The sequence below is a fragment of the Pteropus medius genome, unplaced genomic scaffold (assembly GCF_902729225.1).
Source record: "Pteropus medius unplaced genomic scaffold, Ma_sr-lr_union100, whole genome shotgun sequence".
NCBI classification, from domain to species: domain Eukaryota; kingdom Metazoa; phylum Chordata; class Mammalia; order Chiroptera; family Pteropodidae; genus Pteropus; species Pteropus medius.
Genome location: NW_024356249.1, coordinates 1,590,637 through 1,617,803, shown reverse-complemented (window position 1 = coordinate 1,617,803; position 27,167 = coordinate 1,590,637). Strand labels below are relative to the sequence as shown.

The following is a 27,167-nucleotide window of genomic DNA, read 5'->3' as shown; positions in this document are numbered from 1 at the left end:
TCCTTCCTTCTTCTTTCCTTCCTTCCATTCATCCATCCATCCATCCATCCATCCATATATTCTCTCTCTCTCTCTCTCTCTCTCTCTCTGAATTAACTGGTAAAAAGGAAAATCAGCACTTTATAATTCCTTTTTCAAATGAAAAGTAGAAGACTCAGTAATCTGGATTTTTTTTACCCCGCTGAAACCAAACATTCAGCTATTTAGAAATATCTGGGCAGCTGTCTGTCTGTATTCTCTCATTTTTGGCTGGTTCAGCCTATAGAAAATGCCTGGCCTTGGTCTTGTAGACCCACAACTGAAAAAGCTAGTCAAGTGTTTGTGCACGATCCAATCTTGAACCCCCCATCTGAGCGGTAGTGACAGACAAAGGTAGTCATCTTTGTGCTGGCTTCTGCAGTTCTGGTAACTCATGAACGATCATCGTTCCTCCAAAGGAGCAAGAATGAAGAATTTCTAGCTCTGTTTATCTTCTCTCTGTCCCCTTAGGACAATCACCTCATGCTGGATTCTTAATTTAAGGAACATGGATGTTTCCCTCTGACCCGAGAGCTGGGGATTCTTAACAAAAGCAACATTAAAAAAGCGCCAGACTGGCCTCTTCCCCCTTTCCCGCCCATTCTTCACCACTCCTGCCTGTCTCCACCACTGTCTCCCCATCTCGAGATCTGTCTCCACTTCTGGTCCCCGGAGAAAAAGTATGAGCTCATTGTTTTCCAGTGAAAAGCCAGATTTGGTCTCCTTCTCGCCTCGTTTGTCTGTCAGAGCCTGGAGATTGATGATCCTTCCACCAGCTGAAACTGTGCCTGGCGGAGCCACAGACTCGCGCATGGGGTGTCTGTGTACTGGGGTGGGAGGGGCCACGGTGAGGACAGTGGCAGTTCAGGGCTCTGAACTTTCTAGGAGGTGGTTAGGGTTTTGATGGGAATAAGAGAACAGATTATTTACTATACCCCAAAGGGTAATTTAAAGCCATACCTCACCATCTCATTCTTTGCCAAGCAGTCTGTTTCAAGCTGGAAAATACATGGGCAAATTGGGAAAAAAGGCAGCCCAAATCTTACAGGGAAGATGGGCAGCATGGGGGAAGCATGACAACACCTCATTCTTTATTTCCTCTTGTAAGGAAGTTAGTATGTAATGACATTTAAAAACGTCTTGTTTAAAACATGCCGAAAGACTCAGAAAAGGGGAGAAGGCATTTGGAATCCAGGAATGAGGAAATTAAAAGGTTTTGTTGCTCCTACAAAAGATGAGGTGACCTTTCGCACAGAAGACAGATGCCGCAACATTGAGCCAAGGAGAAGTCACCTGCTGAAGTGATGGAGAGGAGCTGGCCAATGACTGACTGGGCAGGAGCCGGAGGGATGGGGACTGTGCCCTGCGGGCTGACTGCGGACCTCGGGCGTTGGTTATAATGAGGGCGGTGCGTGTGCTCACCCAGTGGCTTTGGCCTTATTTCTGTGTGACCATGAGATGATGTAGAAGGACAGGCAGGAGCACGGGAGGTGGTTTCTCCAGTGGGGCCGTCCCGTTTGCCAGGGGAGACCGGACGGGCAGAGGGAGCCGTGGCGTTTAAGGTGCTGTGAGCCTGGAGGTAGGTGGGTAACGTCCAGATTTTCGATAAAGGAAACTATCCGGATTCTATGAACATAGATGAGCAGCCGGCAAGAGGGAGTTCTGGAGAGCTGTCCACAGGCTGATGAAACAGATGGTGGGCGAGCACTCAGCAAGGAAGCCGTGATGCTGGGAGGCTGAACAGCCATGCCAGGCGGACCTCATTCCCTTTTCGGATGTGGTTCCTAGATGGGCTGGTGGGGTGAACGATGCAGGCGGAGTCCCTCATGATATCCAGGTGGACGAGGCGGGGCAGTGGGCCTGCGGGTGGCCGATCAGGCCCTGAATTCATAGCAGGCTGAGTGGTCCCACCCAAAGAGCTCTCTCTCATAATGGTCTGATTTCTAGTCCCAAGGAGTGCGCGTGTGTGCGCGCACGCACAGAATTCTGTTTTCAGCACTGCCCTGTTGAGGGATTTTAGTCTTGACTCGGAGGAGGATGGGCATGGCCTGCTGATGCACTGTGTGGGACTGATTGCTGATTTGTGGAATGACAGGATCACGATCTAAAAATTTCTTTGGGGTCTGGAACCAATAGCAGATCTTGCAGGGGGTAATAAACCGAAATACAAAACCAACCATAAAACAACAAGACAGCTGCCCAAGTACGTGGTGGCTTAACAGCTTCACTGGAGGGCAGTACTCGGGGCGTTGTCCCCTCTCTGTGACCAGCCCTGTGACATGGCTGCTCAGAAGCTCACAGGAGGCCAGGATGTGCTGACGGTTAGGCTCCCAGGTCAGGCGAGCTCGCGATCCTGTGGGTCTTAACACGGGCCTGAGTGCACAAGGGAACGACTGTGGTTGGTGTCGCACTGGGCGAGACACCTAGACCGAGGGGATGGCCTGTGCCTTGCTGGGTGTGTGACTCTGGGAGTGGAACCTGGACGTGCTCAGGTTCCTGGAAGCGAAGGAGGGTGGGAGGGGTGTGGGTGCTGTCTTTAAATGCTTATAGGCTTTTACAGGGGAGCAAGGTATGTGTCCCAGAGACACACCGGATAAGTGATACGAACGTTTCCTGTTTGCCATGGAGCACGTTTTTCATGGGCGAGCTCATTTATTCCTCATCGGTCTTAGGATGTGCATTTTGCAAATGAGGAAATGAGGCTCGGAGAGATTGAGTAACTGGCCCAAGGGCCCTTGCTGGTAAGTGGCTTGTCCTGGGGTGGGGACAGGGATGTGGCAGATGCAGGGGCAGTGGACACTTAGGTCAGATGCAGGGGCAGTGGACACTCTTCAAGCTTTCCCCTGGTGCCACTAGGCACTGTTAGGGGAGCTGCGGAAGCAAACCTCTGTCTTCCTGTGGTTAGAGCAGCAGAGTCTAGATTCTGGAAATCGCTACACACGGGAGAGTTTTACTTTATTTGTTTCAGATGGAAAACCTTGGCGGGTCTCTGTCTTCCCAAAGGGCTTGATTTTACCCAATTTCTCTTCACAAGGGTGGTGTAGTGTGGTACTTGGCATGTTAAGTGGGTCTGTATCCCGCTTGGGACACGTAATAGCTATGTGTCCTTGTGTAGGATGTATACCTTGCTGAGCCTCTATGTCCTCATCTTTGAAATGGGGATAATAACAAGGCCTAACTTTTAGACTGAAGGAGATAATTCATACAGTACCTAACACTTTGGAAGCATTCCGTGAGCATAAGCTATTATTTAAATGAATAGCAATATTTAAAGCGCTGTTTTGGTCATCGGGAGTATGAAGATGGAAAACACAAGCTCCCCTATCTCAAAGCCTTTATTACAGGGCATGATTAATAAACAAATCACTGCGTTAACAGCAGTAGCCAGCAGAAGGGGTTTGGGGACGGGGTGAGGGGTCAGAAACACGCTGGGGTGGGTGGGGGCTGGCATTTGGGAGCAGGGCTCTTGAGAATGAAATTCCACATCTGTGAACCAGGAGGGCCCTGAACGCTGCTCAAGACAGCCATTTATGTAACATCGCATGGAAAGGAATTAAATATTTAGGATTCCGTCTATGCAGTGCATACAAAACAACATTAAAAGGCCATGCCGATACCACAAGCACCAAAAACAAAGCAGGCAAAATGGAAAGCCTTTGAAAGCATTAAAAATAAAAACGTAGGTAACACTTTTCTGCAGCATGAAGAAAATAAAACCTTCTTTCTGGCTGGGCCTGCAACAGCTATAAGCTTTGCACATCTTTTGGCTCAGAGCAGCTGGGAGGAGCAGAAGGTGCTAAAGAGGAGACATGGGGAGGTGGAGTGGGGAGGTTTCTGGAAATAAGCTTTTGTGAAGAATCGCGTCTTAAATAGCAAGAGCTCTCGTCAACATTGCTGGTCTGTGGAGTTGCCAAAGGCGTGGCCTCCCCATTCCTGTCCCCTTCCTGCCCTGCCAGGGGACAGAGGTTGGGGAGGTTGTGAGAACCCCCAGCCCTGTCTGCCCTCCTTGAACGCCTGGAACATTTCTGGTTTCCTTACTTCTCCTTTCCTCGGGGGCAGGTTTTACTTCTAATACCAAACCTTTAGCCTCCTAAATTCCTGTGTTCCTTACCCCTGCTCTTTCGGCCTGCTCAAGAACTCAACGTTAATAATGCCGATAAATCTGACGCATGGCTTCCCCAATTTGCTAAAAGAAAGTCTTTCTACTTCCTCTTTCTGTTAAGATGTAACTTTAACTTTTTTATCTCTCTCTCTCTCTCTCTTTTTTTTTTGGAGAAAAAGCCCTTTGAAGAGGGGACAGAGTCCAACAAGATGTAAGCTTTAACAGGTTTCATCATTAAAAAAAATGTTGCTTTTTAGTTTATTTTTCCTGTATTCATCTACTTTCTACTTAATCTTTGCATTTATCAAGCACAGAGCACAGGCCTCAGGCTAGAAAGATGACTAAGAACTGTCAGCCCCACGGGACACCATGAGACCCTGAGGACCAGTGCTACCCACGAGGCCCGGGAGGGCCAGGGACAGACCCGAGGGGTCTGAGCTCTCACCATTGGCACCGCAGGAAGAGGAGCTGTAGACAAACCTGAGTGACATTCCTCCCTCCCTCCTCCCTCCCTTTCTTTCTTTCTTCCTTCCTTCATCGATGGAAGTATTGAGCGCCTTCTGCATGCAAGGCACCATGGCTGCAAAATAATCGTTCCCAGTGAATCTTCACCCGGGCAGCCAGTCATCACAGCTGTGGTGCCCGAAACCCTGACACCGACAGACACTGCCGACTGGCTCTGGGAGGGCCTTCTGTCCAAATGCTCCCCTTCTTTTTCAGTCAGACTGGGATATTACTATGATATTTACCCCACGGGGTTGCTGGGAGGATGACATGGGATAAAATATGAGTTCCCGGCATACAGAAGGCAATGAATAGATTTTTTCTTTCCTTGTTAAAAAGAGGGAGCTCTGGAATGGAGGAAAGACTCTCAGAAGTGGTCCAGCAGCCCATCCCTGTGTCTCTATGATGCTCGAATATCAAGGGAAGAAAAGAACACAGAGGATGTGGGGATGCTGAGAAAGAAGGGGAGGAGCCTCCGCTGCCCCGGGCGCCAGGTCACCCTTCAAAGTCACCTCAGGGTTAAGCTGGACCAATTCCTTCTACTTATCACCATATGCACTGTTTCCAAGTGTGTAAACCACACTCACCACTCTAGATAATCCTTCTTCGTTTGGGTCCCCCTGTCCCTGCTAAAGTAAAGCCTATGACGGGGACTCGAGGGGAGTCCCAGGAAGCAGGGGGAGGAAGAGAGGCCAGTGGCGTGTGCGTCAGGCGGACCCCAGAGACCACCCTCTGTGTAGCCGTGCAGAGCGCACCTCACAGTATGCTCCCCAGGATGGGACGCTCGCTCTCTGGCTCTCACACCCGCGGTCGAGGGGTGCTCTCGTGAGTGTTGACTCTCGTGCTCTCCTGTAGGCTGGGGATAAGCGGACTTGTGAAGGGCATTGCATGGAACAGCTTGCTGGGTGCTTGATGTGGGTGCTGTCAGTGTGCCCAGGAGCGCCCACTGCAGTGGGCCAGAGTTGCGGGGTGCTGAGGGAGCTGAGCCTCTGCTCTGGTTCTGTGCACTGAGTTTTCAGACTTATTTCAAGGCATTGGGCAGACCCAGCTCCTGGATGGGTGTTTGACCCTGGGGTTGCGTGGCTGGTAGTTCCCAGACATGGCTTCCGGGAAGAGACCAACAAATACTCAAAGCCAGTTATGTCCTTTACCTTGTAGATCATTTGATCGAGTAACAGATCTTGATATCCATTCTTCATTCATCCAAATATATATTGAGGTCTTGCCGTGTGCCAACGGCTTGCCTGGCCCTGACGGTGAAAACGTAAACACGAGAGTGGTTTCTGCTTTTGATGAACTCAGTCTAGCAGTAGAAACTGCTCTTTGAATAAAACAGGATTTTAGGTCAAAGGAATCTGGGAGAGTCGCGTGCTATACCTGTCCTTTTTGGGGACAGTGCATATTAAAAACTCTTGAAGTCCTACAATTAATAAACCATTTAAATATTGTTTAACTCAACTTTTTAAAAATACTTTTGACCATCACCTACCCAGCCTGCCTCATTCTACTTCCCTGGGTTTTATTGAGATATAATTGACACAATATTGTGGTGTCAATATTGTGGTGTCAATTAGTTTAAGGTATCCAGTATGTTGATTTTATGTGTATGTGTATGTGTGTGTATATATATAGTGAAATGATTTCCATAGTAAGTTTGGTTAATATCCATCATTTCACATAGTTATAAATTTTTTCTTATGAGAACTTTCAAGATCTATTCTCTTAGCAATTTCAAATATACAATGTGGTGTTGTTAACTACTTTTGACCATGCTGTACGTTACAGCCCCAGAAATTATGTGTCTTCTAACTGGGCGTTCATACCTTTTGACCACCTGCACCCATTTCCGCCACCCCACCCCGGCCTCTGGCAACCACCCGTCTGCTCTCTGTATCTGTGAGCTCAGTTTTTTCAGATTCCACATATAAGTTGAGATTGTACAGTGTTTGTCTTTCTCTGCCTGACTTATTTCACTTAGCATGATGCCCTCAAAGTCCATCCATGCTGTTGCTGATGGCAGTATTTTTTCTTTTTTACGGTTGAGTAATATTCCTCTGTGTGTGTGTGTGTGTGTGAGAGAGAGAGAGAGAGAGATCTTTATCCATCTGTCAGTGGACGCTTGAGTTGTTTTTATATCTCGCCTGTTGTGAATAATGCTGCAGTGAACATGGGGGTGCAGACGTCTCTTCATGATAGCAGCTCCATTTTCTTTGGATAAATATAAATACCCAGAAGCGGAGTTGCTGGATCAAGCGGTAGCCGCAGCTGTAATTTTTTGAGGAACCTCCATGCTGTTTTCCGTAGTGGCTGCACCGGTCACTCCTCTTTTAGAGAGCGTGGGGGTGGGCGGGGAGTGCCCACGTTCTGGTTCTTCCTCAAGCCCACTCTGGTCAGCGCTGGGAGCACCTGCCAAGTCGCTGGAGCACACGGTCCACGTCCCTCGTGGGCCGTCGTGGATCCCACGTGCCCTTCTCGGCGTCTCGCCACTGCTGCAGGCCCTGTGCCTGGAGGAAGGGCACCGTGAAATCTCATTCACACTGACGCATCAGTGACCGGCTACCCTTTCAGACTTATTTAAAAGAGCTTTAAAAATGGGTGACTAAGAGAATAATACCCGACCCCAAGGAATGACTCTCTAATGGAAGAGTTTAAAGTACTATGGCACCTGTTTAGGGAACATAATTTGAGATGGGGTGGGGACAGGTCCCAGCGCTGCCTCTAAAATCGTCCGCCTGAGAAGGTTCCTGCGTAACATACATAACTAGAGCGATAGCCCCCTTCCAGGGCACTGGGGAAGCCCTGTGTTGCTGATAGTGGATGCACGTGAGAGGAAAATCTGGTGTAAGGCGTGGTCGGGGCCCAGGCGTCAGCGACCGTGTGCCCACTCCGCCACTCCCCTCCCCACCTCCCGTTCATCACTGTCCTGTGTGTATCGAGCTCTTGTTCTTCCAGCCGCTGGGTCACCGTGTGTGAAATAGACGTACATAGGTATGTCTACAGCATGACGGAAACTGGTCGCTAATATGATTTCTGATTTCTCGTGATCTTGACCCCTTAGAGTAAGGAGTCATTGGGCAGCAACTGATAATCGTAACTAATATTTCTTGAGCACTTTCTGTGTGCAGGACCCATACTTAGTACTTGATGTGAGTTCCCAGGCTTTTGCCTTGGTTCTTAAAGGATCTGACACAGAAAAAGGATGAGAACCATCTTTCCTTGTTTCTTGTTTCTGTGTCTCCCTTGGCCACCGAAGACTCTGGAAGTGGAGGTGGCGGGAGGAGGAATATGCTGGCATTAGATGGAAGGAAAGCTGGGTGAGGCGTTTAGAAGGGGAGGAGGCCAGGAAGACGAGGGGAAGAGAAGAGGAACGAGAACGGAGGGCGGCGAGTGTGACGCCTGCGTTTGTCCCTCGAATCCAGTCCCGGCCTTGATCTCCTCGCTGCCCCTGGGGCTGGCCTGCCCTCCAGCTTCCAGTTAGGGTTGGCTCCCGGGTGTGCCTGGCAGGAGATAAAGGTGAGAGGAGGGAGAGGTTGGGTGTTTATACCCTGCCACCTCGCCATGGGTTGGCCGTGACTCTGCCAAAGGCTGCATCACCTCGGTACGGCCACCATCTCAGGCTCAGGTCACGGCTCCTGCCTCTGCTCCCTGAGCCTCTGGGTTCTGCCGCCTCCTGCTGCTGCCAGCCCCCATTCCCGGCACTGCCTTCTGCCGGTCTCTGCACCCTGTGCTCAGCTCTGTAAACCGTCTCCTTTTGAAACTCTCAGTTACCCGTTTGGGCATCCTGTCTGTCTGGGACCCTGACATGCAGATAGGAGAGTCACCAGCTCAGAAGGCAGAGCATGGCTGAAGATGTAAAGTGTCCTTTACCCCAAGTACCCCACCCCCAAGTTTTCTTGATGGGGAAGCTCTCTGGGCTGGAACGCAGGGGAAGACAGGTTTGATCTTCATCCCAGGTAAGGCCTCGGGCTTCACCATTGCCTTCCAGGGGGCCCCTCTGCACTGTTTGCAGCAGGAAAGCCTGTTTGTATTGGGAAACCCACATTCTGGGCACACGAATTTGGTGCCCAGATGGTGCCTGTATTTACAAAAGCCCAGCACACTGACAGGACCTGCAGACACATGGATAAACATTTTGCCTTTCTTCTTAGGCAATATTTGAGTCTTTCAAATTTAATTGCTGTCAAGGCAGGATGCTTGCATCCCCGAGGCAAAGCAAATAGTGAGGCCTCCAGTGGGGCTGTGGCTGTGGCAGAGGCTCCAGCCAGGCTCCCTGGCCGCCCCCGAGGTACTTGTCTGTCAGCTCCTTGCTCTTGCTGAGTGTCAAGTGGCCGGGTGGGCTGGGGGTGAGGGAAGCCGAGGGGGCTGGCTGCAGCCTGCCTGGAACCCTGTGGTCGTTTGTTGAGTTTGTTTTGAGGCTAAGAGAACCTGATTTAGCCAAGAAATCGGGTATTTTTCTCAGAAATTAGTGATGGGCACCCCTGGGATCTTGTTTGGGTCTCCGAAGCTGGGTCCAGGAGTGTTCTGTTAGCTGCTAGTGTGTATGACACCTTTGTGCTTATTGGACTGAGGCAGTCCCTCCTCCCCACCAGAACGCACGGCTGGGCAAGCAGAGCGGTCGCTGGATTTCAGAGCCCAGGTGTCCCCAGGAGGTGGCCTTGTGCAGGGCACAACCTGCTCAACAGTACATGTCCAAGGTCGTTGCTAGTGGTATTCTTATTAAAATCCTCTATCTTTTTCATCTTTCTCTCCTTTTTTTTTTTTAAATTGCTCTATTCACCCTTCAGATTCCATTCACAAGGTGCTGTGAGAGGCCGTTCTCTCCCTCACCATGATTGACAAGCCTTTCTTTACATTGTCCAGACAGGGAAGAAGTGTTTGCTGCAGAGTCACAGAGTTCCGTGACAGTCACCCGTTCTAATTTGCCTCAATTATTTCAATCCCTCGCATGTCATAGAGGCCGTTGGATCCCTTGCCTGCTGTGGTTTTACAAAGGGGCCTCGTATTATTCATTCCTTTCTTGAAAGCACATGTGATTGGTGCTCACCCTGCACCGGAAGCTAGGGAGATCAAGATGAATGGACGAGACGAGTCCCTGCCCTTGAGAAACTCATAGTCTGGTGGGGGAGCGAGGCGCGTGAACAGATAAGTCACGGGCTGTCGGTGAGCTTGGCGCAGGGGACAGGTGTGTGGAGGGGGGGTGCCCAGTGAGGGCCCCCTGCGGGGCGCGGTGGGCCGAGGGCAGCTCTGCCGAGGACCTGCCTGTCGGCCTCTGCTCAGGACGAGTAGACGTGCGTCACTTGAGGAAAGCCAGGGAGGAGAGTAGGGGCAGAGTCGGGACCAGGTGGGAAGGGCCACCTGGCAGAGCGTGGGGTGTGTGATGGCTGGGGCTGGAACTTTCCGCCGGAAGAGTATGGGGTAGTCTGTGTGGAAGAGACACCACAGCTTCCTTTCTGGAATATACTTTCTGGACTACAGCAGGGTGGAGTGGGGCGGAGTGGAGAGAGACTCTGGTCAGACAGTTCTGGGTTCTGATCCTGTTGCTGCTACCTCCTTGGGCGTGTCACATCATCTTGAGCCTCCACTTTCTTATTTGTAAAATAGGAGTGACGATCCTAGTAATACCTACCGAATTGGGGGTTGTATACAGGATTAAGCAAGACGCTGTCCATAACAGAGTTCCCGCTGGTGGCATAAGTACAAGACTCGAGTGGGTCACGGTGTGCTGGATGCTGGTTCCCGCAGCCTTCGGAGAGGCTGGCAGAGCTGGGCCAGTGCGTCTGTTGATCCCAGGTGCCTCTTTTCTGTGTGCGCCGTGACACGAGTCAGGTTGGGAACCACTGGTCTGTGAAGCACTCGGCACGGCTCTCCTACTTTCTGAGTCTCCAGGGACTGTGGCTTTGTAGAGCTTGGTCGTTGTTACTATGGAAGGAATGGGGACAGAGAGGAGAGGCTGGAGTCCAGGGAGGTTTCTGAGGTAGAACGGACAGAATGTGCGGACCAGCCGGATGTGAGGGAGGAGGGGCCCCCCTAAAGCGGGGGCGGCATCGAGGGCGACTGGGGTTTACGGTGCTGTTGGCTGGACGGGAGGCCGTGCTGTTAATGGAAACTGGAGCGTGTGGGTTTGAGGACGTGGAGGCCGTTTGCCGGACTGCTTTCGGCAGAAGTATAGCAAGTTCGGGAGCAAGGGAGACAGGGTGGGGATGTGGTCAGGGGAATGCTGGGGCCTGTGAGAGACTTCAGGGTGTTTTCGTAGGCCAAGGGGACGGAGGCAGAGGAGTTGAAAATTAAAGACTAAAGGAAAGGAGTACATAACACTTTCCCCAAACTTCGCTTCTTTGAACCGCATCTGTCCCATCGGAGGACTGTCTGCCAATAGCTGGCAGTTGGGCAGTTGTCCAGATGTGATTTACAACAAGGCATTGATTTCATGAGAGGCACTGTCTAAATTATTGCACTCCACCAATTGCCAGGTTCCCTGCTGACATTGAGCCAGGGGTCAAACAATTCAATCAGGTGCCACACTTATAAATTGAAAATCAGTGGGGTGCAAAATGGATTACCATCAAAAACATTCAGGTGCACAAGCAAATTTTAAAACCCCTAACTTTTAAAAATCACTCCTTTCCTGATTCTTCACAATGCCCCGAAATTGAGTTTTAATATCCCCCAGATAAGCAAGCGTCAATAGAAATGGCTGCAGGGACCATGAGTGGCAAGGGAAGAATGCCCAGTCACGCCTTCCTGTTGGAATTTGCTAACAGGGTGGATTTGTGAATTAATACCTTGGCAATTCTGTTAGATTCTTGAAGGCAGCGGTTCTCAAATTTAAGCGAGCGATGGAATCACCTGGAAGGCTTATTAAAATTGAGATTGCAGGCTTGACCTCCTTGTTTCTGATTCGGTGTGTCTGGGGTTAGACCTGGGAAATTGCAACTCTAGCAAGTTCCCAGAATGCTGATGCCATGGCCCCAGAAGCACACTTTGAGAACCTTTGCTCTAAGATCTAGGAATATTTTGATAATTTGACTAAGGAAGAGCATACATTGATAATAACAACTTATCGGTAAAGGTCCTATTGGACCAGGTGTTGAGTATGTGAAGGGGCTTCAATTTTTTCCCGGAAACCTGAGAAGAGACTGGTTCAAAGAGATACAGACTGATCTGAGTGCTTTGTCTTCAGAGGTGAGGTTGGGGGATGGGACAGAGAGAAGGGAACAGGCCCCTCCTCTAGCTTGGCATTCCACAGACAGCATGTGTTACAAGCACAAATGACGTCATCAAGGCCCAAGCCTGCTCGCTTTTGGTCCGTGCGTACAAAACACCGTTAATGTCTTTCGATGCCAAACTTCCTCCCTTGACTTAAACGCTGATTTCCTTAAACACACATGGGTACTACCTTCTCAGCAAGCCATCAGCCTAAACTGTGGCTCTCCCACCTCCGAATGATGCCAGAGATGTGTTTTTCTAACCGAATCTCTAGTGTTTGATTTTAGTTTCACTCTCCTGCTCTTTTGGAGTCAAAGTTACTGCTTTGCATAAACTATAGGTGTCACCAGGCTCAATATGAAACCAGTCCCTTTCCCCAGGACAGAAAAATGGATCCCAGAAACTGCCTCAAACGTGGTTGCTTCCTCACTGACGCTTGGTTTCCTGTCTCTCTTTGCCAGGAGAGATCGAGCGATGCACATACATCAAATACCACTACTCCTCGGCCAGCATCCCCAGGAACCTCACTTTCAACATCACGAAGACCATCCGCCAGGATGAGTGGCACGCCCTCCGTAAGTCACCTGACTTTCTTCCTTTGGCCGTGACCTTCGGAAAGCATGGGGTTTGGATGCCCATCAACAGCTCGGTCTGGGTAGAAGGCTGTTCTTCTCTCTGAGGCCTGTGGACAGTCTGGGATCAGGGCGGCGGTTCCTGAACGCGTCAATGTCTGTGGGTCACAGTTGCCTCAGTTGGTTTTGATTCTATTATAAATTTGAGGATTTTGCTTCTGAAATTAAAAACAAACAAACGACTAGCAGTTAGACGATGGTCAGTGATCGCACTTCACTACCCTAGTAGGCATTTCAGATTCCACCCACCGGACCGACTCCTGGGATTTCACTACGGCGTGTCTCCAGGTTGCTCGGAGCGTTATTGTGGAAACCTGCTCATCCCTTGTGTCATGCTCTGCACGGGCTGAGATGGCCCGTGATTGCAGGCTCACTGTAACGGGAATTTGCATCTGGGTGGGGTCACTCAGTGGTGGGGCCTGGTCCTCAAATTACAAGTTTCCGGCTCCCCCAGAATGACAGACGCTGGGGCCCTGGTTTGCACTCAGGTGCTCAGCGAGGATCAGAATTCTCACTTCTATTGGTTGGGGAATTTCTTGGTCAGGGATCCTCAGAGACTTAAGTTGTGATGGGAGGGCGACTTAATGAGCAAACAAGAGTGAGTTGGCTATTTTTACTCTTCTTCTCCCTGGGGGATCTGTGCTCGTGTGGGACAGCAGTGCTCTCCTCCGTTGCTGGCACAGTTCTTCGTGTGAACACATTCTTACTCTTAGTAAAGCCCCACGCCGTCACTGTTGCATTTGTCCTTTCTTTCCTATTCCGGCTCTTTCCACATATCTCAAGGTTAAGATGCAACTCACTTTGATGTGGGAAAGAGGGTCTTTTGTTTCTTGATAAAAAGAATGATAAACTTTGAAGAAGCCTAGAAACACATTTCTTCTCTTTATTGTCGCCTGGTTGTCTTTTGCATGCCTGGAACCGACCAGGTACGTTCCACTTTTTGGTTTGAGTTTAATCCAACAACCATACCTTGGGAGTCAGGGGTGAGAGAGACAAGTAAAAATAAACAGGAAAGAGCAATCATTCATTGGTTTCAAGAAAAAGATTGTGGATGGTTGTGACTGATGCCATTGGCCTGAAATGATAGAGCAGGTGTCAGCAGGTGGGGAGGCATCACCTAAATGGTGGCCCTACTAGCTGTATCATTACTAGAGGCACTAACCCGAACATGCGGACAGGCTGCTCATGTTCAATGAGCATTTCTACATTCTAGCCACTAAGTGAAGCGCACCACATCCTTATTTAATTCCAGTGTGAAGTTTGCCTCGAAGAGCCGCACGATCGAAGTTCTTAATTTCCCTTTTGGAGGTAGACCTGTAAGGAGCTGCCTCTGTAAATACCTGAGCATGACTGCTGATTTGTCACATGGCATTGGTCTAGTATAGACAGTTTCGGGAGCCGAAAAAGGATGTTCAAAGTACACAATAAACTTTGTTGAATAACCACTTAAATATAACTTAAGTTATGGGGGTCATAATGGAATCTAAGAAGGAAGAAGTCATTGACATAGCAGCTTTGATTCAAATTCACTCAATTCATCCAAAGTTACCGAGTTTCTGTATGTACCAGGCACGTAGTGGATAGCGAGGCCACAAGGAGCTCTTTCCAGGAGCTCACATCTGGAGGCGGAGGAGGATGGTGGGGAGAGAGATACATTCGCAAGCAAATAATTACCAGGCAATGCGATAATTACGATATAGTAAAATTGCTTCAAGCAATTAAGATAGTTTGTGAAAGTTTTTCAGCAAGAAGGAGAATTATTTTAGTGTCAGTTGCACGGATGCATTTCAAGGGAAACCTGGTAGAACTCTTTTGGCTGTTTACACAGTAGACGTCTGGGATCCAAATAGATTACTCATCGCAGCATCACTGAAAATATGTTACATGATGTCGGCCAAGATGGAGAGAGGGGCTAATGCTAGGGTTTGCGGAATCTTCTCGAGGCCCGTGTCTCCAGGGTCCTCATTCCTAAACTGTAGTGCTGTTGGGTTTTGCAAAAACTAGTGTGACACTCGTGCTGTGATTGGGGTGCTCACAGATCTATTTTTAACTCAGCGACTGATATTTGCAAAGGTTTTGGGCACCCTGTGTTGGCGCAGTGGAGGCTGCCCTTTGGTGTGAGATTCATATGCCTCTTTCACCGAGTGGCCTAGTGGGCTGTTAAGCAGGCAGAGAACATTTGCCATTCCTGACATCGATGACAGCTATTTTTAGCCAGAGTGCAGGTGAGCATCTGTCTCATCTGAAGTTGGTGTAAGTGTCAATGGCAATGCTGGTGAAATGGGGAAGCACAGTCGATGGCAGTTTTAATTTTCAGAGTTCAGATATTGATGGCACTAAGTAGGAAGTGGACACACATGAGCCGAGCCCCCTTTGGAATAAAGTAGAAACTATCAAAGATTGGCAGACTCCTATGATCAAGCTTTGGAAATTAAAAAAAAATCAGACTGTTTTCTTTACTTGAGAATCCTGTACTCTTTAATACTGTAAATGGGATCAAATAAATTCATATGATACTAGATTGGTTATCATTTAATAATTTGACTATAATACTTACATTCTATAATTTTTCTTGATACATAAGTTTTGTCAAAGGAAAGAAATTTGATTTTTTTTTTTAAAGCAACTTCAGGCAACTATTTTGGACTTCGGTTTTACTTAGGTTATACATTATTCATCATGAATTTGCATGTGGCTGTCAATCAATGATGTGGCAAAAATTTCAAATAGGAAAAGCAGAATTTAAAAATTATGCTGTGGTTCTGCAATGGTTAACCCTACCAATGGGAGGCTTAACTATCTGGCTGTGAGCTCCTTCCCTTTACAGGTGAACAGCAGGTAAAAGGATAAAATGAGCCATAGGCCACGAGGCTTACAAATCCAGGTGTAAATAGATAGATAATAACCACCTTGGGAAGTAAAGGCCAGAGAATTGAATGTGTGTGTGTGTGTGTGTGTGTGTGTGTGTTCGTGGTGTGTGTTCTGCTCTGCTCGCTCGCGGTGTGTTCCTGTTTCTGCAAGGCAGGTGCCTATGTGTGTGTTTGGGGGAGGCTCTGACTGAGGTTTGAATGCTGAACTGTTTGAGTGACTGGGTGATGAGGTTCTGACTTGGCTTGGACGGCACAGGCTGGTGAGGTGTTGTGTGTGCCTGCTTCTCCTTCCTGCGCTGGCCGAAGCTTCCTGGGAGAAGGCAGAACTCCTCCCAGAGTTGGGACCTGTGCCATAGGTCCACGTTGCTCAGGGCAGTCCCCCGCCTCCTTAACTGCCTGCAGCCCCTCCCTGGGCCCCAGGGACCTGAGCCTCTGTGGGCTCTGGGTGCGCTGCACTCCTGACCCAGATCCTCCTGCTGCCTCCAGGGCTGAGGCAGGACAGGTGAGTGTCACTGGGCCAGTGAGGATGAAAGGGTGGCTGCAAGAGCTGAGCTTGGCTGATGCCACTCTCCGGGTGGGTTGTCTGGCCTAATGATTCGAGCGTGACAGAATCAGATGAGCAGCGGTCAGGGGAAGCAGGCTGGCTTTGCAGTGGCGTCTGAAGGAGTGCTGCCTCCTCCTCTCACTAGATCCCACAGGCTTTTCTGTGTGAGGTTGCAGTGCTTGTTTGGGGAATGCTGTGTGCTGTGTAAGCTCCAGAGTCCCTGAGGCCATCCCGAGTGGCCTACCTTTGCTCTCCCTGCCCCTGGCGCCACTTCAACATGCCCTTTCAGCTCAGCCAGGGGCCAGGATACTGCCAAGTGGCACTGCAGGGAAGGGGAGCCTGAGGGCCTGTGATGGGGACAGGGCAGCCAGGAGTCTGAGAAAGCAGGGCCTGGGAAGATGTTGTCACTGAGAGGGAGCTGGCATGGAGTGGCGCTGGGCCTGGGGCTGCACCGGGGGACCCCAGGGAGGCTGGCAGGGGCACCCACTGATCCGCTTGGCAGGGGCTCTGGGCAGCTGCTGCGGTTTCTGTGCTAGCGAGCTTTCACAATCCCAGGGATGGGTTCTTACTCGTGGTGACCCCCGCGGAGGCCAGGCCAGCCTTGCAAACAAGAGGCAGCTCACCACAGATTGCACACAAGGCCCTGAGACGCTGTGCTTGTGAGCTCAGGCTTCCTCATTCCACTTGGCGTTTTCAAGATGGAGGATCCTGCTCACGGTCGATTGCAACCTGGCAGAGGGAGTCGGGGAGCTGGGGGCTCTACTTCCCTCCAAGCAGATCTTCTCTGTTATCTTTCAAGAGGCTGAGAGCCTGGAAAGCTAGATTTTTTTAAAGCCTCCTTAGTCCAGCTAATTAGATGGGACGGTCATGTAGCACATTTCCGGTTGGCCGGGGGAGGGAAAGAGATAACTTCCAGCACCTCCTGGCCCCCTCCAACCCTGCTGAGGGCCCTGACCCCTCCCCATCAACACCCTCACACAGCGGCCTGGGAAGTGGAATCAGTGGAAGTAAGGAGGGCACTAGGGAAGGGGCATTGGGGACAGGGGGAAAGGGGACAGGTGGAGGCTGAGGCCTTGTGCAGGAGGAAGGACATTTCCATGGACATGTGGCTGAGAGAGAGAGAGGAAATCAAAATGCAGACTGTCTTGTCTAATGCAGACACGTGAACGACACACTTGGCTCCCTGTCCCTGAAGCTCTTGGCCACTCACAACGGGAGCCTGTGGGCTAGCTCAGTCGTGGGGGACCAGCCACCATCCAGGCCACAGGCTGAGAAGCCCAGCCTGTCCTGCTGCTCTGGCGAGGATGTATCTGGCCTCTCCCACACCCTCCCCTCTTTCCAGAATTAGCACATGCTGCCCATGAACCCTAGTCTCCTGGTGCTTCTGTGACTCCTTCCAGTCACCCCCACATACTGCCCTCCTCTTGGGCCCCAGGCTGCGCCTTGCCCCTCCCCACTGCCATCAGCCTGTGCCCTTGGACTTACGTAGGCCCTTCGCCCAATGGCACTTCCCTTTTCTTTTCTCGATGGGCTGCCCTGGGAGCTCCTGGACCAGCTGGTCATCTGCCCTTTGGGTGTTCCTTCCATGCAGACTTCTGGCCCTCCAGCCTAGGAGCTGTCTTGGTCCCTGGTCCCTTCTTCCTCAGCCATCCCTGGTTATGACAAGATGACTATGGTAGACCAAAGGGCTTGGGATGAAGAGAACAGTGTAATTATAACAACACCACCACCTCTTTGTGCATATCAGCTGTAGTGCTCCTGGGAGCCCAGTCTGAGCTGTTCTGGCTCCTTTGCAGGCCAGGTAACCAAGCCAGGGAGGATGGGGCAGCCTGCAGGTCCCGTCTTGGCCTTGGGGGAATCTGAGACTGAGAACTCAGAATCCAAGTCTGGACTGTAGCGGGCAGACTCCCTCCAGCTATTTTTTTTTTTCTTTCTGTTTTTGGCTGATGTTATGGAAAACAGCCTAATGAGGTAAACATTCTAGACGTTAGCAGCTTAGGTTCCCTGCAGAGTCAGCCATTTCCCTTCCCCTGAATCCACATCTGAGCCCAACCAGTGCGAGGCTCTCACTGTGTGCAATCTGTGGTGAGCTGCCTCTTGTTTGCAAGGCTGGCCTCCGCGGGGGTCACCACGAGTAAGAACCCATCCCTGGGACTGTGAAAGCTCGCTAGCACAGAAACTCAACCAATAGAGCATCGCCATATGTCACTTGGTATTCTAAAGTCTTTGCTTTTGGCAAACTATTCCACATCTTTCTGCCCGAACTCAGCCCTTGGAGGGAACGTCGTAAACCTTTCAGGAGACCCACAGCCTGCGCTGGCTGCCCGTTGCCTGTACTCTCAAGGGCCCAGGGGTCTTTCTGCAATGAGCCAGGCAGAGAACACATGCCTCTCACCGCAGCGGTACACCTGGACCTCCCTCTGCAGCAGTAACTCGTGCCAGGACACTCCTTGCTTCTGTTAAAACTTACCTGTGCTCAGTCCATCCTCTTAGGCGTCTGCTGGGCAACAGCTTTACTAATTTGGTGAGGGTTTTCTTTTTTCTTTCCCTCCCCTCCCCTCCCCTCCCTTCCCTTCCTTGTGGTGGAAGGAAACTCAAGGTTTATTGTAGAAAATTTTATATTGTGATTCACAGATTATGTGACATAACCTTCTCATTCTCAAAGCATTAAAAACAGTCTAACTGACTCTAAATTCACATTTCCAAGTTGCTTCGTCAGACGTTTGATTCGGTTCCTTTCCTCGTATAGGCAATAGGCAACTGGCTCCCATAAAAGCGAGCTGCTTCAGCAGAGCACAGTGAAAGCCCACCTTCTCTTGCCTTTCAGAGGTTACGTAAGATGCCGGGACACTCACAGTTCAAAGTCGATGAGCTCGTTTGACCTACCGTGTTAATGTCTTCTTGGATTACCTTTCCTGATAGCATTTTTTATTATTCAGAGGACCTAACCCAAGAGAATGACAGTGAGGTGACTGAAGGTCATGTGGAGATACTTTAAAACATAACTCACATGCAGCCAGCTGTCCATCCACCTACTTAGGTGGCTGGCCCAGCAAGGGATCAGTGATGGAGACGGAGGGGACAGAAAGGAGAGTTTCTTTATTTTTTCCCAGACGGCTGGAGGAGCAGAGAAGGGACGAGGCCGGGAGTGGGGGTGGGGCGGAGTGCAGCACAGCCTTCTCCGTTAAGGACAGCTGTGTGCTGAAACAAATTTGAGAACCGCTGTGGGGGTATAATTGCAGTCTTCAAGCCACAATTCATCTGAACGTGCAGGTCCAATTTTGCGCTGGGAATTAGTTGGGAGTGTGGCCTAGAGGCATTCTCTCAGCTTCTGCGGAATGGAAACTGTTTTCTTCTGGCCGGGCACACTGATAGGGACACCACAGAGGAGAACTGGGCGCGACCCCACTGGCATCCTTCAGCCATTTGTTAATTTACTCATTCAATATTCACGGGGTGCCGCATTCTACCAGGAGCCCTGTGTCAGCTGCTGGAGGGGATATTCAAAGATATTCTGCTTTACAAATTGGGCGATGTATTTCCAGGTGCCAACCAGGCACGGGATCAAACCACTCGTTGCTCCCTGTTTATCGACTACCCAGCGAGTGCAGGCTTACGCCGCCGACACACTCTCACCATGGGCCCCAGCCTCAACCCTTCAGTCAGCATGGGGTCATTGCAGGGAAAATAAAAACAAGATGTAGGATAAAACTACCAGATCACAGAGGCATGGCCTGCTTTGTTTTTTTACAGCAAGGAAAGAGTGGGGATGGTTAGGGTCTGCCTCTTCTTGTTCTTCTAGGGGGAGCTGTCCCAGTCTTAGGTGCTGAATGTGGCAGGTGATTGATTTGTCCTTCCAACAGCTAAAACGATGGAAGCTCTCCGTCCAGGCCAGCCACGCAGTGAGGGGCTGGAGCAGGCCCAGGAGCTGAGTGTTCCAGGGGGCAGGGACAGCTCAGCAACAGGGAATGTGGGTTGCATGACATGCGGATGTCTGGGCAGCAGCCACTTGTCAACAAGACAGAGAGTCAGCAGGCATGCATGCAGAGTGCCACTTTGGGGCTTTAGAACTCCATGGTTCAGTAGGGAGGAGGCTGGGCCAGAGGAGCGTGGGCTCCGGTTCTACAAAGAATCTGGGGTATTAGGGAGTTAGAATAAGGAACGGAGAGCAGTGGCTATGAGGGAAGCCCTGTCTTAGGAACTGGGGTACACAGCCCAGACCTACTCATCAGAATCTCCAGAGGTGGGCCCAGGAATCTGTGTGGTTCTCACATACTAAACGCTTGGTCTGGAGGATGCTGGTGGGGGCTGGAGTGGTCAGGGAAGGCTCAGAGGAGCAGAGAGCCTGGGCGGGCTTTCGATGGGAGTCGGCAGAGAGAATATTGTTGCATTTAGCACAATCTCTCGTACAGAAGTGGAACTTAAAAGTGATTTGTGTGCCATTTGTCTTTCCCCTTGGTTACAGCGGTAATTTACTTTCCTTCCACGTTTCTTTTTGTGAGTCTGGTAAAACGCATAGAAGAGGCAAGGTGTATTTCTTTTTTCTTGCATTTCGTGTATTATCTGCGACCATCCTCCTAAATCCTCCTACTGTGTAGCCTCAAATCTCTATCTTGTATCTCCAGTGTCCTCCCTCACTCTGAAACTGGCTTCAAGCTCCAGGAAGCCAGGGGGGCACCGGACTGCATTCCGGCTCTGTCACGCTCGAAGTTTATGATCCTGGGCACACTGCATGTTGTGAACCCAGTCTACTCATCCCTAAAGCGGTGGTAAATAACACCCGTCCTGAGAGTTATTTTAAATTTTTGTTAAATAAAATGATTCATGTGAAAATCAGTCGCTTTGTAAAGTCTGATGCCACGCAGTCTTAGGTGCTATCATTATTGGAAGACAGAGCTGTGTCAGGCACAGAGATCGCTATGGCATCTGGGGAAAAGACTCTGAAATGACATTTCGTGGACTCAGAGGCTTTTCTATTTGACTCTACACGGCCAAGACAGGTGAGTTTGCCTTGTGCGTGGCTGTGCATATTGCTGGGTTCATCGTGGGTTTGCTACCTGTACAGGTGTGTGTGTGGTGGAAGCTTGCAGCAGGTGTTTATGGTGTGGGAGCAGAAAGTGGCTGAGAGTATCATTCGCTGGATACAGCAATGTGGCATATTGTGGAAGGCGTTTTGGGCAGGAAATCATCAGTGTTTGGGATCCTCAGAGGGACAGCAGCAGCACAAGCAGCCCTCTAATTTATCAGTTGTGTCTGATAAGAATGCAGGTTAGGTGATAACATGAGTCTCTGAAAGAAGATTTACATCCTAAGTGTCTAAAAAGGAACATTCTCGGAGCTTTACAGATAAATACGCTGAGTACACTTGTATTGAAATTGTTGACGGGGGCATGGCAATGCCTCTGTCCTGACTGTTGTGCCCTGCCCTGCCTCCCAGGAAGGCTGCCGTTCCCCAGGCGTGCTGTGGTCAGGTCCTCTGCCATTCCTGGAATGAGAACACATATCCCCATAGAGGACGCTGTAACAGTGCCGGGATGTGGGGAAGGGAGGGTGCCAAGGAGAGGGTGGGTGATGCTGTCAGGGTCAAGTGGGAGGAGGTGGAGGTGATGTCCCCGTTCTGGGGGAAGCAGACTCCTTGCTTTTCCTTCACTGCCTGAGATAGGCCTTTGGGTGGTGCGGGCTGTGGTCATGGATCCTGCCATTCTGTGTTTCTCAGGACCGAGAACTGCAGGCAGGTGGGTTGGCCTTGAAGCGTGTAACCCATCAGCTGGGTGAGGAGTGAGTGCAGCTCTGCTTGGCCTGAGTGCCCTTGAGAGCCAAGGCCGGGCACGAGCGTCGTTGGAACTGTTCCATAGCCATGACCTTGGGGAAAAGATGGAACTTAAGTCCTGACGAGAGAGGGGTTCTAGGGAAGCAGGGAGGATCTGAAAGGTCAGGTCCACGGGGTGGCTAGAAGACAAGAACCAGACCCACACTGGTTAGGGTCACTGGGAGAGACCACAGAGCACTGCTGAGGCCACAGATGCTGCCATCACTCAGGTCATGACGACTGGCGTGTTGGCTGCTAAGAGGAGCCTCAGTTTAGACTGAGAAGAAAGGCTTGCATGAGTCGATAAGGTTTCGGGACATTTTGTTGGCCATCGTCTTAGTGATGGAGTTTCCAGACTGAGCACGTGGGGCACATGGGAAGGGCCTCTCGAGGCGATTCCGGGAGCTGACCTTCTGCCCTATGTAGCCTTTGGGGCTGATGTTCTCTGCCATCTGCACTCCTCTTCATCTTCCCCTGATGGCTGACTCTGGCTTGAGCATGGAGGTCACAGAACGCCAGGAGGCTTGCAGAGTGCTGGGTCACAAATAGCATTTCTCCACGGCAGCCAGCCTTGCTCACGCGGAACTGGGTTCGCTGTGTGCGGGTGGTAGGTGGAACCAGGCCTCAGCCAGTCGAGGTGGGACTTGTCTTGCTTCTCTCTCCACGTGTTCTCTATCTCAGGAGCTTCCATGGAAGGCTGGTAGAGAAGACAATGCAAGTGTTCTTAGCATCTTTACAATTCAGTATTCCAACCAGCACCATCTAAGAGAACTTCCTATAGTGATGGAAATGATCTGTAAACCAGCATTTCTCAGTATGATAGCCGTGAGCCACCTGTGATATTGAGCACTTGAAATATGACTAGTGCAACCAAGGAATTCAATGTATGATTTAATTTAATTGAAATTTAAATTGTCACACGTGGCCAGCGGCTACCATGGTAGAGCCTTTCCAAGCAATCCTCACATTTTTTATATAGATCCTATTTCCAAATTATAAACTGTTGATTATAAACATGAACATTAAGAACAAAACCTGCTAGGTGACCTGTGTGCCCCTACTGTTTCAGGGGCATAGGAATGCAGAATCCCTTGAGTCACCCAGACCCTTGCTTGCCCCTCTGCCCTTGGCCTCCCAGCAGCCCTAACCCCAGGCTGCTTGGGGTGGTTGTGGGCTTCTCTGCTGGCTGCACCCAGTGCGAGTGAGGAGAGGCAGCGGGGGACGGGTTTCATCATCACCTGCACCTAACCTGGGTCGGGCTGTTGCAGGTTGGGTCCCCTGGGAAGCAGACTCTGAAACGGAGTTTAGTGGAAGGGTGTTTATGAAGTACTGTCAGGATCCACACCTGTGGAGAGGAAGGGACAGAGCAGGGGTTTGACAGAGGGTATGTCCAGCTCTGATGCAGGCCCATGACACCCCTCAGAGAGCTCTGGTCCTACAGTGATTCCTGAATAGGGCCAGGATGGCCGGACCTCCCCCTCCCACAGTGGAGGGCTGCCAGAAGAGGCGTCACCTTGACCTGTGGCTCTGTGTCTGAGCAGCCCCTGTGGGGGCTGACCCCTGAAGGCCAACAGCCCTCCCAGAACTGGGGCAACGAGTCCCTCCCTGAAGGGGGTCTGCGCAGTGCCCCGCGGTGTCCACCATGCAGGCATTTGACTAAAGCCACGTTCTGAGGTTGCCAGTGAGGTGATTGACACTCAGAGATGGAGCACCTCACCCAAAGCTACAGCCAGTAAGAGACAGAGGGGGGACGGCAATCTAAGCCTTCGTGTCTGCAAAATTCATGTTCTTTCCCCAGCCCAAGGGGCCCCACTTACACCTTACGAGATAATCCTACTCATTTTCTCTTCTCCCCTCTCTGTCTGTTTTCCCAAATATTTCATGGTTTTCATTATCCCAAAGGACACCTGTCTGTCCTCCACCGCCCCCCACCAATGTCCTACTCCCCTCCATCCCACCACCTGCTCCTGACTGGCAGAAGACCCCCCCACTCCTCCAGGAGCAGCCAGGCTAGATACCCCCTTCGTCCAACAGCTCTAGTATTCAAAAGAAATGAAAGGAAGCTATTTATTTTCTGCTTCTGTTTTTCTTTTTCATTTAATTACTGATATCACAACAGGATTTTTTTCTATTGCTTTTCATTGCAAATGTATAGTATTTCGTCCACATCAAGTTAAATAGGCTTTTGTGAAATAGCCTAGAAACCTAATCATCATTTATTAACAGACATGACATCTTTGGAAGTGGGTTCTGAATTCTAAATAACTGACTTACAAATGAGATTTTAGAATGAACTCATTTCAGAGCTGGAGACTGTATCTTTCTACTTTCTAGACAATTTCGCCTCTGAATGGTCTTGCTATTTCTCTTCTTTCTACATCTGTTGTTCTTCGGCTGGATCCGCCAAATCAGACACCCTTAAGGTGAAAGCTCAGGTCCCCCTATCCCTTGTCCCCAGCCCATAAGCAGCTGCCAGTACAGAATTAACTAATGCTCCGGGATGCGTCTGTCCTGTGTAGGCTTATGCGAAATCCAGGAACCCAACCAAGAGGCTTTGAGCATCCTTGATGCTACTTATCATTTCTTCTCGGGCCCTACCTCTCAGTTCGCAGTGGCAAAATGAGACTAATTATGTAACATTTCCCGAGGCTCTCTGCTTGGGCATCTGGCACCACATTAGAAATGAGCAGTCAGAGTGTGTGTGTGTGTGTGTGTATGTGACCGACCTTCTGAGCCTGAGAGGCTCAGATATGGGTGTGGAGGTGACACCACACAGGACCAATATCCACACCCCTCCCACCACTTCACTCCCGGAGCTTCTAGATGCTGCACAGTTGCCAGGGAAACTGGGAAAAGGAGCTGCACAAAAAGCTTCCTCCTCCTCAAGCTCCTGGGGGCAGTAGAGGAGAAGGGCAGGTTCCTTCAGGCTGTGGCGGGTGTGGACATGGAGCCAGCACCCCTCCCCCGTGCCCCACCCCGCCCCAGCCTGGCTGTGTCTGAGTGTCACATTAGCGTTGTGTTCTGCTGCCCTCCCCAATTCCACATTGCCACCAGCTCCTACCCCAGAGGATCTTTTCATTTCCTGGAAGTAAAAGCCATGTGCAGTTACAAAACTACTAACCTGGCTCCGTTTCTTCCTTACACTGAAGGAGAGGGCTGGGATCTGGAGCGCTCGCTGTTCTTTGCCACTCTGGTTAACGAGGAGCCATCTTTGTTCATTCTTGGAACCAGCTGGCAGGACCTTCATGCCAGTGCTTGCTGAGGGCCTGTGATACGCACAGCATCTGAACTGGGCGGTGATGGGGGGCCTTCAGGGGGTACAGTCTACCAGAGGACATAGAGCAGTGATGTCAGCTCAAGGCGGCCGGGGCCGGTGCTACAGGCTGTGGGCAAGCAACATGCTTTAGCAGTGTCCAGAGGAGGAAAAAACCATCTAAGCCCAGGAGAATGGGGCAGGAATAGTGGCATTTGAAATGGGCCTAAAATACTTTATTTTTAAATGTGTTGCGGTCCCACCATTCACCAGGAACTGTCCTATGCACTAAGTGAAAGAGGCAGCCGTTCCTGCCCGCACGGAGCTGGCTTTCTTGGGGAACGGCTACTACTTAGAGATGCTCAACACAGCCGTACTGCATCCCAGTGTGCATCGCTTCACTCACACCGCAGCCGTTCTGTGAGGAGCAAATTATTATTATATCTTGGAGAGGAGGCTCACAGAGTTTAAATAACTCATGGCAGAGCCACATGGTGTGAGCCTTGTGACTTTATGATACCTTAGGAAATTCATCTGTCAGTCATGTATAGGATGGATGGACATGGGCAGTCTGGACTCGGAGGAGCCCTCTGTGACATTGCAGGCCCGAGATCACAGGGGCCTGGACTGGACTCTCAGCAGTGGACACGTGAGAGTCAATAAAATGTGGAGGCGAGGCCCCCTGCTGAGTGGGTGCTTTTGGGGAGGGCTGAGATTCTGAGCGGTGTGGACAGGGTCTGAAGGAGCTGCTTTCTGGCTCACTCTCCAGAGGTGCCTGGTGATCGTCTTCATCTCCAAGAACATTGGCACTAACCGTGGGCGTGGGACAGGGGAAAGTACGCTTTCCTTGACAGTGTAGGGAAGAATTCCTATATTCTGCTGAGCATCCATTTTTCTTTCTGTACATGGAAATAAGGTATATTCATTACATTCAAAAGCTAATTCAGTCCAGCATCCAATAAATGTCTGAATCGCATAGTGCTTTGGCCCTCAAGTCTCAAGTAGCAACCATTTTCATTCTGTTATTAAACAAAACCACTTCGGTCATGGTCATTAATCTATGAAAATTAGTTTTCAGATTCGTAGTTTATTTAAATAAATTTAAATATACCAAGCTCTTCAAAATTATTCTTGAGAATAGAATCACCAATTGCAACTTGATTTGCAAATTCACTAATTACTCACGAACTGAGATCTAAGAAGATATGAGTTAGATTTTCTTCTCTCTTTTGACTTTTAAACTGGATTCTCACCTGGGGATCTTGAAGAGCGGGGGAAATCAATGAGTAGCTATTACTTACCCTCCAAAGAGGGGTTCTTCTGCTTACCCGATTGCAGCTGTGAATAATTCAGCATGATCCCGGGCTCCTTTTTCCTTTCTTGAGGTTGAGTTTATTAAAATTGCATGGCCAGAGGTCACTGGCGAGGAGATGGCTGGCACCCCCCACATTAGTTGTCAGAACCTCCACTGCAGTCTCATAGCCACCTGAGCCCTCACTCTGGGGACACCGAGGTGCCATCAGCTGGGAATGACCAGTGGGCGAATGAAGGAAGCGAGGGAGGAACAGCCAGGTGTCTCCCCTACGTGTGATAGTGTCCCTCCCCACCTCAGCCGCCATCATGGTCGTGCATGGGAAATGAAGCGCTGCCTCCGTGCTCACTATTGATCAACTTAGTCATCATCGTCGGCCCGATCATTAAGTATTTATAGTTTACTATGCACAGGGTAAGTGCTGCACAGACTGGGCACCCTTTTAGAAGCTTTCCAAGACTAATTCATTTCCTTTAGTGAATGGTATCTCCAGAGAAAGCATCTAAACTAAAGAGTCAATTGATTATATTCAGAACTATGTTTTTCGGGGGGGATGGGAGGGGAATCTGATGACACTACTAAGGATTTTTAAAAATAATTTTTGAAAAACGTTATGGTTCTTTCGTAACATTTTTTCACGGGTCAAGTTTCTAGGACCAGCTGGGATTCAACTTGGAGGCTGAAAATGGCGGGACCCAAATGAGACTTTTAAAATCCCATAGACTCAGGTCAAGCTTATTTAAGAGTCATCGGAGATATTGAAACTTGATGTTAAATTTGGTTCATCTCGAAAGGAGGGAGGAAGTCTGAGACAGACGTTGTCACCAGGTGCTGTCTGGACAGCAAACATTTGCCCACATCTGAATCCTGTACGTCTCCGGTTGTGATCCTTCCCTCTGACCACCCACTCCAATGCC

At 50.1% G+C, this 27,167-nt stretch overlaps 1 protein-coding gene across 1 annotated transcript in view; it reads left to right on the top strand.

The window, feature by feature from the left end:
- The window catches only part of TMEM178B (transmembrane protein 178B), a 305,165-nt gene that overhangs the window by 88,838 nt on the left and 189,160 nt on the right, over window positions 1-27,167 (top strand). Inside the window, exon 2 of the mRNA XM_039860967.1 lies at window positions 12,292-12,405. Within this exon, the coding sequence (XP_039716901.1) occupies window positions 12,292-12,405 (114 nt within the window). The remainder of the gene's footprint in view (window positions 1-12,291; window positions 12,406-27,167) is intronic.